The following is a 21,890-nucleotide window of genomic DNA, read 5'->3' as shown; positions in this document are numbered from 1 at the left end:
CCTAGTCCACAGAAAAAGCAAATGCTGGGGAAAAGAAAGACAGCAAGACTTGTCGCAGTTGCACAAGGAGGGATTAACGGGTTGGAAATGGAACATACAGCCAGTTTCTTTCCAAGGAGCATTTAATTAGCACTAAGGCCACATAGGAGTCTGGGGAATTTGCCTAACAACTTAAAAAATAAATAAATAAAAGTAGAGTAAAATATTTTCATTTCACATTTCTTAGGAAACAAAGAGCCAACATTAAGCACATGGTTAGTCTTTCCCTCAAGATTTTCATCTGGAAGCTGCCTGTATGGGAGAGTGAAGTATGCTGGGAACCTCTAAAAGGGAAAGCCTTTTAAGACAGACACCCACTAGGGGCTTTTACTCAAAATCCCTCAGTGCCACACTAAGGAACAGGGATGGTCCAGAGGTGATTGAGTCTTAAATGAAACTGCAGGCCAGCCCAACCCATCTCGGTATATCTATTAATTTAAGAACAAGGTATGAATAGGAATGAATTGACCTGTCCGTCACTACACTTGCCTAGTGGAAGGAAGGAAGTCCCTGCACCGCTGAAGTCTAGTGCCATCTGGACTCTCTGGTTTTAACATACAAGCACTAGAAGACAGTTTAAGAAATGCTAGAGGCATTGGAGTCATTGCACAGTGGTAGAGCACTTGGCCTTCAATTCTCAGCACCACATATAAATAAATAAAGATTCATTGAAAACTTAAAAAAATTAAAAATTGTGTGTCCTAGCATTTAAAAAAAAGAAAGAAAGAAATGCAAAGAGACAGAAACCTGGCTGATGACAAAACAAAATGCAGACAATAGGAGCAGACACACAGATAATCCAGATACTTTAGCTAATACACAAAGCCTTTAAAATAGCCACAATTAGTACATTCACAAAAACAGAGGAAAAGATGGAGGAAATAGCTGAAAAAGACATTTTTCCCCAGAGATTTAGAAGCTATAAAAAAAGAATAATATCAACTTTCTATAACTTTAAAGTACAATAACAAAAGAACTCTTTGAGTGGGGTTAATATCAGACTGAACACATTATAGCCAGGAATTGGTAAATTAGAATAATATGCAAACTAAACCACAAAGAATGGGAAAAAGCTGGTAAGAGCATAAGAACCATGATGGAAAAATAATTGAAGTCTCAGAGGTAGAGGAGAGAGTACGGGGCAGAAGAAATAAGCAATAAATGTTCCAAATTGGATGAAAGATATCAGCCTACAAATTCTAAAAGCTCAACAAACCCCAAGCACAATAAGGAGAAAAAAAATCACACATAGGCACATTATGGCAAAACCATTTATGGTCCACAGGCCTGCTGTCTGGACTAGGCTTAGCCAGGCACTTCAGCTGGTGTCAGATGAAGTCACCATGCAGCCAAGGCTAGACACACAAAATAATTTCATTCACACACTTGGAGTCTCCTGGAAAGGCTGAAAGAGTGGGAAGCCAGGCTCTAGCTCCAGTCATCTATCCAGTACAGTGGCCAGCACAGAATGATTCAGGGTTCGGCACAATACCTGGCCTGCATGGGAGAGTGAAATATGCTGGGAACCTCCAAAATGGAAAGTCTTTTAGAAGAAATTGCTGGTAGTGGTGAACATGTGGCCCACGTTTCTTCCAAGTAAAAAAGCAACAGTAAGAGCAGTTGCTTCTTAATAGATGTGATGAAACCAGAAGCCAGTGTAGTCACATCTTTAAAGTGCTAGACAAAGAAAACTACAAGCCTAAAATTCTGTGCCAGCAACAATATCCTTCAAAAACAACGAAAATAAAGATGAGTTCAGTAGAACAAAAACGGAAGAGAATTTGGCGCCAGTAGGGCTGCACTGAAATAAAAATTAAAGGGAATGGGCTTGGGTTAGAGCTCAGTGGGTAAAGTGCTTGCCTCACATGCACAAGGCCCTGGGTTCAATCTCCAGCATCACACACACACACACAAAATGGAACTCCTCAGGAAAATGATACCAGATAGAAAAATATGGACATGCAAGAAGAAATGAAGAACACTGGAAAGAAAAATACAGACAAGCAGAACTGTACAAAATAATAATTGTTGCACCCTGAGCAGTTTCAATTTTGTGCTTATCTAGAATTTATGGTAACAGCAGCATAAGTGATAAGGGGGAAATAAATGGAGTTTAAAAGTCCTGAGTTTTAATTGGTATCAGCCAAGCAGTGAAAGTAACAATTTGCATTGGACTTTAATAATACATGTTTTATGCCCTAGGCTAACTATTAACATTTTCTTTTAAAATATAATTAATAGAAGGAAATGGAATAATGTAAAATATTTGATTAATCCAACATAAAACAATAAAGATAAAAGCACATAAAACTATAACACAAATAGTAAATACAGATGCAAGTACATCATTAGATAAGTGCAAAACCACTATTAATTTAAGAACTAAGTGTGGACCAGGTTTTTTAAATCTAACTGTATATTGCTGCTTATGAGAGAAACACTTTAAATATTAGAATACAGAAAGGTTGAAGGTTCGGATATGGAAGTAATATATATAAACAGTAATAAAAGAAATTTGGTGTGGTTACACTCTTAACAGAAAATGTGAACTTTAAAGAAACTTGTTAAAGTGGTGTGCTTCATAATGACCAAGGGACCTGTTGTAGGCTGAAGTGGCCCCCAAAAGATACCTATGTCTGAATCCCTGGAACCTATGCGAGTTACCTTATATGACAGAAAAGAATGTTTCAGATTAGATTAAGTATTGAGAGATGGAGAGATTATTTTGAATTACCTAAGAGGGTACTAAATCCAATCACATGTATTCTTATAAAGAGGGAGGAAGGGGGAGATTTGACATAGATAGAAGAGGAGATGGCAATATGACCGCAGAGACGGAGGTTGAAGTGACGAGGCCTCAAGATAAAGAATGCTAGCAGCCACCAGAGACCAAAAGAGGTAAGAAACAGATTCTTCTCTAGATCCTCTGGAGGGCGTACACCCCTGACACACTGATTTCAACCCAGTAGTACTGATTTCAGATGTCTGGTCTACAAAAGAGTAAATTTCTGTTCTATTAAACCATCAAATTTTTGTTCATTTGTCACAGTAGACACAGAAAACTAATGCAGATTAAATAACACAAGGTAGATGAGCTCCATAAACTATGAATTTAGTAACATAGCTTTAAATATATAAATACTGACATATCTCAAAGAAAAAACACTTAATCCCAATCTAGGTAGATTTTAATATATTTCTCCTAATAACTGCTAAAACAAGCAGAGAAAATTACTAACACAATTACATATCTGACCCAATTGCCATATACAGAACATTGCATCTGACAGTGACAGAATGCATATTTTAGTTTTTTCAAGTTTGCAAGAAAGAATATTTACCGTATGTACACACTTAACATATGATTGAGCCTAAAGAGGACTTCAGTAATTATTATTGTTTAGCATGTGTCTCTGACCAAAATAGATTAAGCTAGAACTACCATAAAATGATAAATAGCCTTCAGATACATAGCAAAAACCCAAAAGAAAAGAGAATTTTTAAATTTTTTATTAATACATTATAATTAAACATAATAGTGGGATTCATTATTGTCATGATATACATGCACATAATTTGTTCAATCTCCATTTTAACTTTTTAAAATTTCTAAAACCTAAGTGAGGAAAAATATAAAACATATCTGAAAGATGTAACATACTCTTAAATGTAAAGTCTCAGCATCAGGAGAATGTTTATTTCTCCCTAAGTTAATTTGTCATTTTACTGTAATAACAATAAAAATGCCTTGTCTTCTCTGCTTCCAAAAAAAACAATTCTAAGTCCATCTGGAAGAATAGACAAGCAATAGTCTCCAGGTAAATTGTGAAAAAGAACAGGTGGAGAAAAGGAGGATTTAATCTTCTATTAAAACATACATGAAATCTTTAATTAAAACAATTTGATAGTGTACGTGAAAACACAGGTCAGTGGGAAAGGACAGGAAGCTGACTGCATGTGGCCATTTAGTATATACTATAAAGACAGCATCTCAACAGTGAGGAGAAATGCATGTTTTGTTGTTTTTTTGGTTTAATTTGTGTTGGACTGAGCAAGGTTTTCTTTTTATTTGTTCTGTTTTGTTACACATGATAGTAGAATGTGTTATACATACATGGAGTGTAACTTCCCATTCTTGTGGTTGTACATGATGTGGAGTTACACTGGGGGTGTATTCATATATGAACACAGGAAAGCAACGTCTGATTCATTCTACTGTCTTTCCCATTCCCATCCCCCTCCCTTCCCTTCATTCCCCAAGTGCATGTTTTAAATCTGGATAAGGAGAAAGGTAAAGCTAAAGCACATTATTCCATATATACCAAGATAAATTTCAAATGATTCAGAATTAAATTAATGTAAACATGATCTCATATAAGTCCAAAAATAATACATGGGAATTCTCTATAACCTTAATGTAATAAAATTTTTTTAATTGGATCAGAATTCAAACATTATAAAGAAGGTTAATAAAATAAATTATATAAAGATTTTGAACTTGCATTTAAATAAACACTAAAGAAACTAAAAAGGTAAATGAAAATCTGAGCACAATAGTGCAGTATATTAGAAATAAAGTGTTTTAAAACCTAATTTCTAAGGAACATCTAAAACGAAAAAGGAAAAACAACAATCCTTTAGAAAAATGGGCTAGACACTGCAGAATGGACTAGACATGGCATAAAAGATCAGAGAGAATGACAAGAAATATTCAAATTTTTTCTTCTTAAAGAAGAAAAAAGAACAGAAAATACATTTTCTTTTTTAGCATAATCTGTTGTAATACAGGAGGGTGAGGATTCAGACATAGTAATCAACAGAATTTGAAATTGTTGCAGGGGTAGAGGAATAAAATTGGACACTAGAAGAGCCAAAATCTTTATAAGAAGCTGGGCAGAGAACAGAGTAGTAATCTTGACAGTCCACTGGCATATCCTGAAACTACAGAGCAGTCTATGGCCATACCATCCTGAATGTGCCCAGTCTCGTCTGAAACTACAAGACACAGGGGGCCAGGGAGCCAAGCAGAAAGCTCTGAAAAAACAGTTTTGGCAATTCCACCATACTGCAGAGGCAGGGCCCACCACTGAAAACAGGGACATCTGATAACTCTCCCAGGATTTCATTTGGAAGGTCTGGAGATGAGCTTTTTATGAAGAAACAAAACAGGAAAATGAGCCTTTCCACATTGGCGTGTCAGCCAACTCAGCAGTTGGTGATTGGGTTACATTTATAACACTTTCCTTGCCGTAGTGAAGAAAGGGTGAATGCTCTCCTTAAGAAGATAACGTCATCTGGAACCTCTGCAGTTTTTAGACACCTTTAATAAAATTGTACTGGACACCCAAAAGTTGGGACTGAAAACCAAGAGGAAAGGAAAAACAATAGAAACATACCCACAGATGACCCAGGCATTGGAGCTAAGGCAAGGACTTTAAAATAACAATGCAGTATTTACTACAATTTTAAAAATCAAATTAGTAGAATATATAATTTGTTGCAGCAGAAGAAATGAATGATAGATTGAGGCAAGTTATTAGAAAATATCCAAACTGAAACAGTAAGACATAAAAGGAATTTAAGGGGGCTTCAGATAAGGGCATGAAGGACATGTGATATATATCCAGAAAGAAAAGTCCACATGTGGAATACCTGGAAGAGGAGAGAGAATGGGGCAGAAGCAATGGTTGAAGAGGTAATGATTAAGAATTTCAAAAAAAAGCCAGGCACAGTGGCACATACCTGTAATCCCAGCAGCTTAGGAGGCTGAGACAGGAAGATCGCAAGTTCAAAGCCAGCCTCAGCAAAAGCAAGGCACTAAGCAACTCAGTGAGACTCTGTTTCTGAATAAATACAAAATAAGGCTGGAGATGTGGCTCAGTGGTCGAGTGCCCCTGAGTTCAATTCCTGGTACCCCCCCCAAAAAATAAAAAAGATGAAAGATGTTATTCTACAGACTCAAGAAAGTCTGTGAAGAAGCCCCACTATAATATCATAGCCAACTTCTATAAACAAAAGATACAATAAAATCTCAAGATAGAGAAAAAATATATGTTTTTTCAAGTGAACAACTATAACTGACAGCCAGCTTCTCAACAGGAGCAGTAGGACCAGAATGCAAAGGAATGACACATCTCGATTGCTGAATAAAAACACTGCCAACTTAGAATACTGCACCTGAAAATACCCTGCAATGTGAAGTAAATACAATATTCATTATTCATTATGTGTGATATTGGCCAAAAGATAGACAAATGAACAGAATAGGAGGCCATACGTATATGGTCAGGTGATTGCAGGAGCACCAAAGTATTTGAATGTGGAAAGTAAAAATCTCTTCAACAAGATGTTTCTGGAGCAGCTGGATATTCAGATACAAGGGGAAGAGTGCAACTCACATCCACAATCGCTAACTGGAGATGAGTCATGGACAACAGGAAAGTGAAGCTAAAACAATAAAACTACCAGAATAAAATATAAGAGGATATATTCAAGTCCCCAGTGTATGTAGGTAAAAAAAAATCTTAGGACATAAAAAGCATGAATTACATAAGAGAAAATTGATAAATTTGGCTTCATCAAAATTAAAACTTCAACAGATACTTAAGAAAATAGACAAACCACGGACATAAAATATTCGCAGCTCATGTATCTGACACAGGACCTGAATCCAGAACATGAAGAACTACACATACAAACTAAAACCCAATGAGATATCATTTACATACTTTTCTAGAAGGGTTAAAATGAAAGATTGATAATAGCAAATGTTGGAGAGGGTGGGTAGCTAGCAACAGGAGCCCTCCTATATTGCTAGCAGGAGTGTAAAATGGGATCATCATTTTGTAAACAAGTTGGCAGTTTATTAAAAAGCTAAGCATGTATAACCCAGTAATTTTATTCCTGAATATTTATCAAAGATATATGAAAACATGTCAAAAAATACTTGTTAGAAAATGTGCACAGCAGCTATTCCCAAGAGCTACTGAAATTGGAAACAGATGCCCATGAGTGGAAGATGGAGAGACACTGGATCATACATTGGATGCTCTTTAGCAAGAAAGAACCAGCATTCACAAACCTCAGCAATATGCTAACAAAAGAAGTTGGCCAATGTACAGTTTTCAACTGTATGGAGTTCTAGAATAGGCAAAACTCACCTGTGGGGATAGAAGTCAGGTCAGCAATCACTTTGTGGAGGAAGGTGTTGACCGGAAAGCATGAAAGAACTTTCTGGATTGTTGGATATTCCAGTTTTTAAAATAAAGATTTTAGTACACCAAAAATAGATCCATTACCAGCAGACTTGCACAAAAAAAAAAAAAACATGAAAGGGATTTTTGGGGGCACTAGAAAACTAACCCAGATGGAAACTCAGACATTCTGAAATAGCAAAGAACAACTGAAAGAGTAAATATAAATAAGTATAGTGCTATAAAATTAAGACAGTAAGACCTTCCAAAGTTAAAATTTATGACAGAAGTACTACAAACAGCAGAAGGGAGTTGCCTTGATCAGTTTGGGTAATCCAAGGTCCCTTTAGACATTTCACGTTCATGTCCTTCACTGGTCTCACTTGACACTCAGGTTATGGGATGGGAAGTGTGGTGACTGTGGACCTCCAGAGGGAGCCTTCACAGTAGTTCACACTCTAGGCCAGGGGCCATTTGTTGCCTGTCTCCCTTTCCTGTCAAATGGCAGCTCATATACAAAGCAACAAATTAAATGATTTATTGTGCTGCCATGGCTTAGGTTGTCAGAAGATGTAGGCTTAGGCTGTCTACAAGAACCATAACACTTGGAAGCACAAAGCTGTGGCTTTCCACCAGGTATCTGAAGTGTATTTACAGTTGTGCTGTCTAGATACAGCTCACCAACCAGGGTCATCTTTATCATAAGCTAAGTTGCTTATAATCGCTCACATTCTCCCTTTGCAAGTTTTCAGGGGAGTAGAGCTAGAAGGTTAAATCCAACATTGGTTTCCGTTGTAGACTTACTGAGTAACCTCTATGGCCCTGTTAATAACTTCAATGCAGTACTCAGACTTTAGGATGTGTGAAAATCACAATCTTATTAAAAGTGATTGTTGGGCCCTTAGGATCCCACTTCCATATTCAGTAGGTCTAGGGTCAAGATCAGGATTTACATTTCTGAAGAGTTCCCAGGTGATACTGGATGATGCTGCTCATCTGAGGACCATGCTTTGAAACCCCTGCCTTAGGAAATGGCAAGAACAACACAAGTGCTACTTTCCTGTTTGCCGTCCACAAAAATAGCAAGGATCTCTGCATTGTCTTGGCTTCGACTTTTGCAGTAGTCGTTATTCTATATTATTTATTCAGATGTTCATCAATAATTATCTCCTTAGGGAGTTTTTCAGTTTGCATTGCCATAATTTTCACAGTCAGCAGATGGCATTAGTCAGATCTATTTTAGACTTAAGTCTACATACATTATCAGAACCTTAAGTCTCATCCCTTGTTGCTGTCCACACACAGTGCTCAGAAGATTCTGCAAAGGTCTCTTCCTGCAGTGGCCCCAGTTCTTCACCAAACTGCCACTGTGGTCAGTTTGTTTGCCAGGCTGCCACATAGTTCTGGTTGACCTTGTGAGTAGATGCACAGTCATTCTTCCACTTTGGTCCCCCGCCTCCCCAGGTGCTGGCTCATAGATGCTACTAGATGCTGACTGGATGAGTAGCCAGTCCAGTTTGATCGGAGCCAATCACAGCTCCACCTTCTTCATCCAGTCACAGACCCAGGCACAAACATGGGAGTCCCAGCAGAGTTTGGCCCAGATGCACCAGCTGCCCCAAGGCAGTGTCATTCCTTCTAGGCAGCCTCACTGTTGCAGCGGGGTTTCTGGTTAGATTGATTTCATGGACAATGGAGAGCAGTGGGCATTTTTTTTTTTTTTTTGGCATAAGTTTGTATCCAGCTTTTATCTCTTCCCACAAGAGGAAGTTTTATCCCCTGCCACACAGTGGCTTCTACCACCAAATTCTGGGAAAGTGGGCCCCCAGTGAGGCTTCAGTCCCATCTCTTCATCCATGCCTTTTATGGCATGGTGCCTTAGGCATTTAGAAGGATATGAAGTCTGCTGCCACCACTCTGTAGTGCCCATGCCCAGTGGTTTTGGAACTGGCTAGATAGGTCCTTCCTTCTCAAACTACTCAATAGGCTTCTCATGGCCTTGCCTTCACTGGGGACAAAAACATGTGTCCCCAGAGTCCTGCAGCTAGGTGGCAGCAGTCCCTGGGAGCTCTCTCTGCCCCTTCCCCCATGTGACAACTCCAAGGCAGGCTGAGTATGGGAGCACGGAGCTTGGCGTTTCATAGGCCTGGAATCCAGGGGTTCCATCAGAACAGGAAAGCCTGAAACTGTTGCTTCCTACCAGTTAATTCACACTTCTCCCACCTACTTGTAGTTTCAGCGCTGCCTGGTGACACAGGTGAAGTTCTACTTCCATGAGATTTCAGTTTCCTGGGAAACAGCTCAGAAGTTAACATGAGATCACTTCCTAATGAGTTTTCATGGATAAAGTGTTAGATTTTACTTCAGGAAAGTAATATAAAGTAATAATACATTTTAATTCTGAATGAATTGAAGATGCATGTTATAATTTTTAGATTAATCACTAAGAACAATAAAAGAATTATGATTCACGAAAATGAAATAATAAAAAAAATTAGGTTATGCCAAAAAGGATAAAATGTGTAAAACAGGTGGTTAAACAGAAGGCAAATAGTAAAATGACAAACTCAGTATGTCAATAATCACAATAAATACAGAAGGATGAAATACTGCAATTAGAGTACTAACATTGTCAGACTGGCTTTAAAAATTGAACCCAGTTATGTGCTTTTATAAAAGTGACATCTTTTTTAATATTATTTTTAGTTGTTGGTAGATCTTTATGTATTTTATGTGCTAAGAATCAAAAACCCAGTACCTCACACATGCTAGGCAAGCACTACCACTGAGCTACAGCCACAGCCCAAAAGTAACATGTTAACTTAAGATTAAATGATTAGAATGAAATAACAACAACAACAAAAAAAAAGATATAGCATGCAGACACCTAAGAAAGCTGATATAGTCATATCAGATCAAACAATGTGGAATTTAAGGAAACATTTCTACCAATAAATGTAAATGTTTTCAAGTGATAAAGAAATCAGTCCACAAGGAGTATAGAAAATTGCAAATCTGTATGAAACTGAGAGCATTCTTCCAAATTATATAAAACAAGCATTAAACATTGACAGATTCAAAAGAAGAAATAAAGAAACCCACAGTCATAAAAGACTTAACATATCACTAAAAAAACTGATGGAAATAAAACAACAACAAAAAATCAGTACACATAGGAAACATCTTACTAATAAATGACCTAACCAGTATTTACATAATCTTGCTTTCAAAGGTGACAAACAACTCATTTTTAAAAATGCACATTTTTAAAAAATGCTCATTTTACTATATTTTTCATAAGCTGAATTATAAATTAAGCCTCATTTAAAACATTAAAATCATTCAGAACATGTTTTCTGTCCATACTAGAATTAAGCTAAAAGGATAGATATAAAATAAAATCCCCAGTTATTTTGGTAACATTAAGCAGCACACCTTTAAATAAACTGCAGGTCAAGGGAAAAAAAGGATGATATTAGAAAATATTTTTAAATGAATTGTAAAAGTATAGCATATCAAAACTTGGTGCAGCTAAAGCAATGCTTGAGGGGAGTTTATAGCCTAAGTGGATTTATTAGTTTAAAAAGGAAAAAAGGGAAGAGAGGGTTTAAGGCAGTGATCTATACTTCTGTTTCTAAAAGTTAGGGGGTTAAAATCAAATCAAAACTACACAGAGATATTTCTCATTAATTGCATTTGCAAAAATCCAGTTTGGTAAGATACTTCTGGTGATGCTACCAGGAAACAGGTGCTGTCGCACATTGCTGGTGGAAATGCAAAATGGAATGATCTCTATAGAGAGCAAATTAACTATATCTTGCATAATTATTCACTAACTTACCCTTTCAGCCCTTTTTTAAGGAAATGTATTATTTTCTAAAAATACATTGGCAATAAATAAAGCAAAGTGCCCATGAATGAGACTGTTTATTGTAGCCTGGCTTGTTGTAGCAGACTAGAAGCAACGCCAGTATTTAGCAGTAGGGGACTGACTGGATAAAAAGTTCCCTGTGGAATGCCTATATAATGGAGGCTTCTACAACTGTCCCCCAAAAGGACTCCTTTGTAAACTTGTAGGAATAAACTCCAGAATATTTATAAAGAAGGGAAAAACCCAAAGTAGAAAAAATATCATGGTAGGTTACTAATTTTTTTTTTTACTGGCAAAGGGAGGAAGGACAGATAGAGGGGAAATTTTAATTTTTCACATACACACAAATGACATCTATTGATTGTACATGTGAACTCCACCAAACTTTTGGAAACCACTTTCTTTCAATCTAAAGGGATTTCCAAACAATAGAAAAAGGAATAACTTCCCCCATTACTTCCTTGAAACAAAGATAACCTTGAAAATAAAACAACACTCTGAAAATGAAAATCATGTGTATTTACATCTATATATTGTATAGAATTTTTAAATTAAAGAATTTATCTCATTGATGAATATTTCAAAATCATAAGCAAAATATTAAAAGATTGAATTCAGCAACATATTTCTTAAAAAAAAAAAAAAGATTCACCTTGACCAAATTAAGCTTTTCTAAGAAATACTGAAAACAGTCTACCTTTAGGGAAATCTAATATTTTATTCACCAAATTGAAGGAGAAAAATTATGAAAGCAGTTCAGTAGATTGCTTTTGAGAAAATTCATCCATTCATGGCATAAAACTAATGCAGATTAAGAGTAAACAGTAACTTCCTTGATCTTATTAAAAGAATGAACAAAACTTCAAGATGATTCCTAATGGGAAAAAATAATAAAAATCATTTTTAAATCAGGGAAAGAATGCATACCACCAACACTTCGTTTCAGGTTTATAATGAAAGTCATAGCAACTAAAGTAAGAAAAAGAAACTAATGGCATAAGGGTTAGGAAGAGAAAAATGTTAATTCATAGAGGATGTCATTATCTGCATAGTAAACCCAAAGGAATCTACAGATTTTTAGGAATAATATTTTTATCAAAGTGGCTGCTTACAGTCAACAAATAAAAATGTCGTATTTTTATATAGCAATAAAAATATTAAGATAATTTTAAATGTATTTACATTGTTCCAAAATTAGCAAGACTTATGTGCAGAAAGTGATAAAATTTTTTGAAAGGCATTTTAAAAGACATGAACACAGATATATAATGTTCATGGATAGGGAGACAACTCCATAAACTTGTCAATTTGGTTTACAGAGTCAATGCTATTATAATCAAAATTTGAACTTATATGGAAGGGTGAGGAGTAAGGAATTGACATGATACTCTTGAAAAGAACTGGCAATTGCTTAATCACTTTCAGTCCTTACATTTTATAGAAATATTCAATTCCATGTGAATTAAGGACCAAATTACAAAATCAAAACTAAAAGTTAGACTAAAACTTGGGAAATTATGTTTTCAGCATGGAATAGAGAAAGGTTTCTTAAAGTAGACATAGAGACAATTATAATGGGAAACACTGAATTTAATTACATTAAGGTTTAATGTAAGAAAATTAGAAGTGCTTCACCTACACAAAGAACATATAAATTTATATAGAACATATAAATTTATATAGAACATATAAATTGATGAGAAGGATAAATAATAAAACAGAAAATGTATTGAGACTGGAGATGTAGCGCAGTGGTGGAGCGCTTGCCTAGCAAGGCCCTGGGTTCCATCCCCACTCCACGAAAACAAAAAGAAAAGAAATACATCTCACAGAAGTGATGCATAACAAATAAACATAAGAATCAATAAATACCCAATCTCACTAAGAATTAGGAAATGCACAATAAGATGGTTAGATGCCATTTTACTCCCACTAATAATACCAAAAGTTGGAAAGAATATATGGATCCCGAGGCACTTTTTTTAAATACTTTGTTTTCATTTTTAAAATTGAACTTTTAAAATTCTTTAAAATCGGGCCATTATAGTTATACATTACAGTGGAATTCACTGTGGTGTATTCATACAGGCACATGACAGTTTGGTCAGTTTCATTCCCCTGTTCCTGCTCTTTCCCATCCCTCCACTCCCCATCCCCTTCCTCTTCTCCATTGTTCTCCTTTTCAAGAGGCACTTTTAAACAGTGCAGGTGGGATTATAAATTAGCACACCACCTCTGGGAAGCAATTTGTCATTTTCTTGTTTTGTTTTTTTTTAAACATTTTCGTATCCTGTCGCCCAGCAATTCTTTTAAGTATCTGCTGTAAACTAGAGAAACTGCACATTTATTTGCAACAAGAAACGACTCAAACCTCCATCTGCAGAAAATAGAAAAATGCATTGTAGTAAATTCACTTAGTGGACATTTATTTGTGCAGCAATAAATGAACTAAAACTACAGAGAACAGCATGGATGAGTCTTAGAAATATAGTGATGAGTAACAACCACCCCACTCCCCAGAAGACGGCATACAGCACACCATCTTTAGAAAGCTCAAGAAGAGGCAAACCAAGTAATTTTGTTGAAGCAAATATACGTGTGTGAGTGATAGAACTGTGTTTAAAAGAAGCAATAGAATAATAAAGACAACTTTCATGTCTGTTGTTGTTACTGGAGATGGGACCTAGAGGCACTGAACCACATTCCCAGTCCTTTTTATTTTTTATTTTGAGAAAGGTTTCACTTAAATTGCCAAAGGTATCATTAAGTTGCCCAGGCTGGCCATAAACTTGGCAATCCTCCTGCCTCAGCCTCCCAAATCACTAGGATCATAGGCATGCACCATCATACTGACAAAAGACAAGATTTAGAATAGTGTGTGCCTCTGGGAGCATAAAAATACACATAAATGCAAGTTCATTCTTCAGTAGAGTGATTCTGGGATATTCATTATTTGATTCATAAAGCATAAAAATATGTTCCATGTAATGAGGTATATTTGTATAATTATGTTTATGTAATTACATACTTATACATGTTACACAATTATAGCTCTATATACTTATATAAATATTTTTTGTATGTCAGATACTGGCATTAAAGAAAGATAATTGCATTTTTTAAAAAATAAAATTATTTTGGGAATCCAGTCAAAAGGTCCAGGTCACTAAGAAGGAGGAGGTTAGCTTCAGATTTTTCTGTAATGTCTTCTACACTATGAAGCCAGTGGAAAAAAAATACCAACAAACTGTTTGAGGAAGGAGTGTGCTATGGTTTTATACCCAAACTCTGTTTTAGTGTTAAAATAGCCATACTACCAAGACTGCAGACAGAAAGTTTTGAACATAAATGAGTGTATTAGTTCACTGGGACAACCATATCGGAATAGCATAGAGTGGGTGGCTTAAACAACAAATTTGTTTTCTCATGTCTGGAGGCTGTTAGTCCAAGATCAAGGTGTTGACAAGCTTGGTTTCCACTGAGGCCTCTGTAGGGCTCACCTATGGCCCCACCCCCATCTGCCTCTCCACATATTATCTGGCTTGTCACACAGGAACCTGGTGCAACTCTTCTTATAAATCCTTCATATAAATCCAGTCATATTGGATTAGGCCCTGCCCTAATAGCCTCATTTCAACTTAATCTCACTAAAGACCTTCAACTGCAGTTATATTCTAAGGTTCTGATGGTTGGGATTTTAAAATATGAATCTTGGGGTAACACATTTCAGCCCCTAACAGTTATCTCCAAGAATATTGTTTCCATGGACTCTTCTTGAGGAAACTACTAGAAGATGAACTTCACCTAACCAGGAAATGATTGGGGAAACCACACAAAAGTAATGTCACTGATCATTGAATACATTTAACTGTAGCACCAGTACTAAAACAGAAGTGGGGCATACGGTGACAGATCATAATATAAATACTATATGCCCTGACAATGTAGAGTTATAAAATTACCAGAAATAAGAAAGAAGATAGGAATCAGGGTGTTTTCTGACTGCCTCTTCTGTAGTATCAGAACCCACTGATAGATGAAATAGAAAAATCCCAGTTGAGACCTAAATCCAGACTTAAATTAAGTGCTGAGATTTTGCATAGGTAAAGATAGCATCTCATTAAAGGAAGAGATGCATTAACTATTGGGAGAACTTAGTAGTCATTTGGAATATGTATTAAGTTGGAGATCTATCTTTTGCACTACACTAAGGTAAATTCTAAATGGATCAAAGAATTAAATGTGAAAAATGAAATTATACAAGTTCTGGGGGGAAAACACATGATAAAATTTCTTGAAAACCTTGAAGTGAAGAGGGTCTTCCAATTACAGCTGAAAATCCACAAGTCACCAGAGGTGACTTAATAAACTGAACTCTATAGAAATCGAAATCTGTATCATGCAAATCCTATTATAGGGAATGGTGTGATCTCCTTAATATATAAAGTGCTTTTTCCAATATACATAATAAAGGCCTAAGAAAAATTAGCAAAATGTAAGTACAGATAATTCACAGAGAAGAAATACAAAAAGATGGTCACTTGTACTCATAAGTAGGAAAATACAGATTTAAATCACATTTTTTCACCTATCATAGTGACAAAGGTCCAAGGTTTATAAGATCAGTCTATAAGAAATGGGGACATTCCAATTAAACTGCTCCAATCCTGTGGAGGGCAGACATCAAAGTGAAAAGTATGTATTCTTGACATGGCACGTCCACATCGTGAAACGTATCCTTCAAGTGCACAAATGTAAGATTCTGCCTATGCAAGGTTACTTATGCAGCATTGCTGTAATAGTGAAAAACTGAGAAAAAGTGGAATAATCCTTAAAAGGATTCAAATAAATAAACAACAGTATATTCTCACAAGGAAATACTATACAGCAATTAACAAAGAATGAGGAAGCTTCCCATACCAAGGGAAAAAGATCTCCACCAAAGACTGCTAGAGCTAATAAAGAAATTTGGCAAAATAACAGGTTACAAATTCAACATACAAACATCAATACCTTTCCTATATACCAACAACAAGTCTGCTGAAAAGAAATCAGAAAAATACTTCCATTCACGTAATCTCAAAAAAAAATAAGTGTGTATAACCTGGCTTTTGAAACACATGAGCCCCAGTCCACAAGGTTACATTTAAGTAAACTAGAACATGAAATATGGTTCTGCTAATCTGCTGTGCGAGGCCCTGAGCAAGATACTTTGCTTCTGAATCAGTTTTCTCCTTCATAGAAAGGCTGTGTAACGGTAGTAGGGGCTCTTAGGACTGCTCCAGGGATTCACACCAGGACAAACCTAAGTGCCTAGCACGGTGTGGGCACTTACTAAGTACTCAGGTGAATGGTGGCAACTTGTGTTCCTGTTCCTTATCCTGATAATAGTCAGTATGTTGCTGGAGAGGCGCCATCTTAGCTGTCCTTTCTTTGTAGAATCAGACATCCTGGGTCCTTTCCAGCATGGCAGCCCTCTACTGGAGAGTGAAAGGCCAAGGAAAGAAGGCCATTGACTGCCTACGCCAGGCCCTCCACTACGCTCCTCACCAAATGAAGGTGAGTGGGACTCAGCAGCAGGACCCTCATCCTGTGGTCCTGTCTGTGGCCCTATGGTTTATTCTGAGCCAGCCTTCCTCCTGCTCGCCCAGTCAGGACACGGGACACAGGTGGGATGGGGCGGGAAACCCCACAGCCTGGCCTGTAACAAGCCTGTGAACGGTCCCCACTAGCGTGCCCCCCGCCTCAGCAAGTTGGAACTTGAGAGAAGGTCTTGAGCATCACTGTGAGATATTACATTACTCAGTACCTTTTCAACTGCACTGGGGCTGGCCCATTGTGCAGCAAATACATTGGCCTAAGTAGGCTGCCACCCTGGAAGTCTCTCTGGGTTTATCTTATCCTCAGGGAGTTGGAGGCCTCTTAAGCTCTTTTGAGTTTGCTTCTAGGCATTGGACAGAAGCAAATTCCCATTCCTGTACATACATTGGTCAGTTTCCATTCCTTGACTGACTATCCCCTTTTATTGTGTGGTGCTAGGAATCAAATCCAGGGCCTTGCACGTGCTAGGCAAGTGTTCTTCCACTGATCTACACCCTCAGCCCTTAACTTCCTGTTTAGCACACTCCCCCACACCTGCCAGCTAACCCTATAACATCAGTCTTCTCCAAAAGGTGTTAACATTTTAATGGCTGAAAATATGCAGTATTTTTGCAGCACATCTGTACCCGTGTGTGCTAAGTCCTGCATTACTCCAGTTCTCATCCAAAAGACATGGCTCCTGTCTTCCTTGTTTGTGCAGGCAGCATTTGGGATGCCGGAAGGGGCACAGGCTTCATGGTGGGGCATTGCTGTCTAATCAGCTCCACTTGTTACTGGTTTTGTGGCCTTAGGCAAGTTATTGAACTTCTAGGACCTCATCTGAGGATATGCACTCTGTGGATGTCCAGTAGGACACAGAGTGGTTCTTGTTTTCTGATTCTCTGTGTCTCCTGTGAAACCTGGCCCTGTGTGGTACAGCCAACAGCTCAGGTAACACACTTAAAAGAGGAAAAAGTTGGGATGATGACGATGTTGCTGCTTGTTCAGTCCATCATTCTGGCCTGTGCCTTAGGCAGCAGGGAAGGGCCAAGTCTGCATCGGGATCAGCAAACTTTCTGTAAAGAGCCAGATGGAAACATGTATGCTCCACTAGTTGCCTCGGTTGCAGCTAGTTGATTCTGCCGTGGTAGTATGAAGACAACCCAGAAATTCATAAAGGAATGGGAAAGACCACTGCAGTAAAAACTTCACAGAAGCAGGCAGCAGGCTGAATTTGGCCTGTGGGCTGAAGCTTGTGGTCCCTGCCCAAAATGCTTGGGCTCTATTACAGCTTGAACTCAAAGTGTGTGTCTGTGCACTTTTTATTACCAGTCTGCCCCCGGACAAGGGTTGCATAAGAATAACAACTCCATCACACAGCAGATGGTCTACTTCAACTGACATGTTGGTTTTGGAGGCAAGACTTTGTCAATGAAAGATATAATTGATCTAAGCTTTGGTGCAGTCTCTTCCTGGCTTGCTCTCCTATCACAGAGCAGGAGCCAACGGCACACCAGCACTGGAGTGTACCCTTGTTCTACCACCCACCAGATGCACCTCTATGGAAGCTCAATAACCCCTCTCTCCACTCCCCTCCCTGCTCCCAGGATGTGCCCCTGATTAGCCTGGCCAACATCTTGCACAACGCCAAGCTCTGGAACGATGCCGTCATAGTGGCCACCATGGCAGTGGAGATCGCACCACACTTTGCTGTGAACCATTTCACACTGGGCAACGTCTACGTGGCGATGGTAAGACGGGTGTGGGCTGTGCAGACCACTGTGCTGCAGTGCAGGGGCACATCTTTGATTTTAAAGCTTCTTTGAATGTGTCATTGTCCTTCGGTTTCCTCTAAGTTTAATATCTAAAACCACCAGCTCCATCAAGGATAAATTTTACAAATAAGAGGTTAGAGAATTTGGGGTGTTTTTCTTGGTTTGTTTTTTTTTAGTAGTACACAGATTCATCTAAGTATTTACTGCTCTGAAGTTTCTCACCATGAATAGTAGAATCAGATTTACGTACAATTTTCCAGAAACCTCACCTAACACTCCACATGGGCACACCCTTGAGCCCTCTTGCTTCCAGGAGGGGGTAGGTCCCTCTCACTGCACTCAGGTTGCCCACACACACCTCTCTTGCCATATTTTTCCCTTGTGTAACAATTTTTGTTTAGATGTCCATCTCTCCCTCTAGACTGTGAGCTCTTCAGAGACAAAACTCTTCCTCCCCCTGTTCCCAGCACTTCACAGTGTTTGGCACATAGTAGGTACTCATCAAATATTTAATGAAGGATGAAATTCCACTAGTGTGACAGACACCATTTACAGAGAAAATGGCAACGCCATATTCCCTCATTATGGTCAGAGTCAAGGACAGTTTGGGAACTTAAAACCCCAAGGGTCCCCAAAAGCTGTCATAACCAAATTTAACACAAGAATCATGCCATCCACTTTCATCTAAAGCGTGGTGTCACACATGGGGCTATTCCCAGGATCCTCTCCATAACAGTTAATAGAATGAGCAGCCCTGAGCTATAAGCTCTGTGTCGCCCTGACTTAGGCAGGAAGTATGATTTGGCCAGGTTGGGATCGCTGGATGTGCAGATTTCCCTCTCTGCTTCTTAAAATTGAAGAATCTATTTCTGTCACCAGTAAATGTGAAATTTGCTACTATGAATGAAGAATTCTGTCTGTTGGGTTAGAAAGAGCCACTTAACCAATTGGGTTGGGCTTTTCTTTGAGAGTGTTAATCTAAGTAAAAGATTTAATTCCTTCAATATGGCAGTGATCATTTCCAAATCCCGTTCAAATTTGTAAATGTTAGGGAAAATAAAGTCTTTACAAGTCTAATCGAGACACCTGACTTGACTTCCATCTTTGCAGCTCCATAGAAAACCCAGGCGGAGGTGTAATGAGCATTAGCTGGGCATGAGTGGGGAGGTTTCTGTGAGGATTAAATACGAGGGCTTCATAAAGCACCCAGCCCAGTGCCTGGCACGTTTCGGGTACTCAGTGACACTAGTTCTTGCTGCTGCCTGAATTGTTCCCTTGGTGGGCTCCAGCCTTTGTGGGGGGGTGACTGACACCTTTCCCTGGGCTTCTCTGGCTCAGCTCAGCTTTGTGATGCTGCACATTGAGATCCAGCTACTCCCTCCTTCCTGGTCTGTGCTCTCTGCTGGGCTGTGGATCACTGAGCAGTACTTTAGAATTGTCACTAATGTGGAGATGCTTTCTGAGCCTGTTGGTCCAGGGCTGCCATTCCCCTCACATTTGTCCCTTTCCCCCACAGGAAGAGTTTGAGAAAGCACTGGTGTGGTATGAGTCAACGCTGAAGCTGCAGCCCGAGTTTGTCCCAGCCAAGAACCGGATCCAGACCATTCAGTGTCACTTAATGCTGAAAAAGGGCCGCCGTTCTCCCTAGCACGCTCTTTCTCTCCTCCCTTCACTCATGCTCTCAGAAAAAGAGTCAGAAAAGAACCCAATCACTGTCGGTATCTACTTTTAATGATGTGTGTGCAAATTACTGAGTAAGACTTAAAGCAGGACTTTCACGTATGTGGGAATGGGTTTGGGTTTGGTTTTCAGTTCTTTCCCCCAGCCACCCTCGGAAGAGGCATCTTCAGAAACACAAATTTCTTAGGAAGAAAACACAGCTTAACGATATCGTGTAAATACTGAGCCAAGACATTTCTGGAGCTACACGCTGTCTCCAAAACCGCGAGGCCTGTAGGGCTTTCCTGAGAGGCCCAGCCAGCCTCCTCTGGAGGAGCCAAACCACACTGCACATCCTCTGCTTCCTGTCGTAGCCTCGGTTGTCAGTGGAGACGCAAGCCCAGCTGGTGCCGGCCAGTGAGAAGCAACGTCCCGCGCTCCCTCCACCACCCCGCAGTCCCCAGTCTTGTCCATTCCATTGCTGCTAGGTTACAAACTCTCAGAGGTAGTTTGCAGGGGAGGAAGGGGAAACGATTTTTAAGACAAAATATTTACAACAACCGAAACTCTTAGGATCACCTGACCTTTGTAATGTTATTTATGTTGGGGAGGGAGGGGGGCTGAGGAGGGGGAACCCGCAGTGTGCAACATCTTTATCATTTGTACTTTAATTACAAATCGCAAGGAAACCAATACGTTGAAATCCTATATAACAGGTTTATATATATAGAATATGTATATTTGAAGCCCTCTACAGACTGAGTCTATGTTTTACTAATTCTTTGTTCACTGTGTTACCCATCTTGGAACAAGATGCACCTGGCGCTCCCTCTCCACTAGGCCTCCCATGAGCTCCTCGGGAGAGAGCAGGATCCAGGGCCAGTGTCTCCACACAATGCCTTTGGCTTTGGTCCCAGGAGAATCGGAAACTCCAACAGTTTGGAATCTTCAAGGGCACATATTGAGAACAAAAATAAAAGTTGTTTATGAGCAAAATAGACCTGTAATGTGATTCTTCTTTAGAACCAGGCTCATGTGGACGCTGTGGAGCCGCCGGTACCTTGCCTCTGAGCTCCCCAGGTCCTGGGATGACCCGATCTTTCTTTCACACCACCAGCTCTCTGGTGGGTAACCTGATTAGCTTGAAACACTCAACCAGCCACAGTCCGCAGTCAGTGGGTGCGCGAAGTGGGTGTACAACTGACCTTGCCAGAGTCTGGCCCCCTCGCTGAGCACTAGTCCTAAGTTCATCCCAGGGACTTCTGGGAGAGCCCTGGGACAGTCGTGACAGCATGTAGTGGAGATTCCCTTTGGGCAGGATTCCCCTGAAGAGTCTTCTGAAGACCCCAGAGTGTCAGCAGCTCACCTCAGACACTGGCTCACTGAGCAGGGAGTGTCTGGTTCTGACACAGGCTGTGATTTGTCGGAAGCCGCTGAGCAGTCAGGCACACCTGTGACCTCTGTCTTGCATGCAGCTGAACAGTCTTATCATATAAGACTTTGAGAACAGTGAGCTCTTGTTACTGAATAAACAGTAACATCCTTGGCTCACTAGGAGGATCCTCATCAATTAACATGTCGAAATATAGTTGCCTCCTCCATCTCACCAGTGGGGTTTAGTTTTTTTCCCAAAATCCTCAACAGTTGCTTCTTGTCTTTTGTTATTTAATTTGCATATAATGAAATGTACTCTGGTCTATAATCCTTGACGGGCAGCGTCAGGCAGCCACCACGACAGGGTGTCATACTCCCACCACCCCAAGAAGACCCTCT

General features: G+C 39.1%; 1 protein-coding gene across 2 annotated transcripts in view; it reads left to right on the top strand.

Moving 5' to 3' along the window:
* Nucleotides 1-21,113, top strand: part of Ttc17 (tetratricopeptide repeat domain 17) — a 108,073-nt gene extending 86,960 nt beyond the window's left edge. For both annotated transcript variants that reach the window (XM_078046204.1, XM_005330042.5), the window contains 3 exons: nucleotides 16,543-16,662; nucleotides 18,291-18,434; nucleotides 19,975-21,113. In XM_078046204.1, the coding sequence (XP_077902330.1) occupies nucleotides 16,543-16,662; nucleotides 18,291-18,434; nucleotides 19,975-20,106 (396 nt within the window). In that variant the 3' untranslated portion in view covers nucleotides 20,107-21,113. The remainder of the gene's footprint in view (nucleotides 1-16,542; nucleotides 16,663-18,290; nucleotides 18,435-19,974) is intronic.
* The last annotated feature ends 777 nt before the right edge of the window (nucleotides 21,114-21,890 follow it).

This window comes from Ictidomys tridecemlineatus, chromosome 4 (genome assembly GCF_052094955.1).
Source record: "Ictidomys tridecemlineatus isolate mIctTri1 chromosome 4, mIctTri1.hap1, whole genome shotgun sequence".
NCBI lineage: Eukaryota > Metazoa > Chordata > Mammalia > Rodentia > Sciuridae > Ictidomys > Ictidomys tridecemlineatus.
The sequence above is the reverse complement of the archived record's forward strand: the minus strand, read 5'-3'. Positions and strand labels throughout refer to the sequence as shown.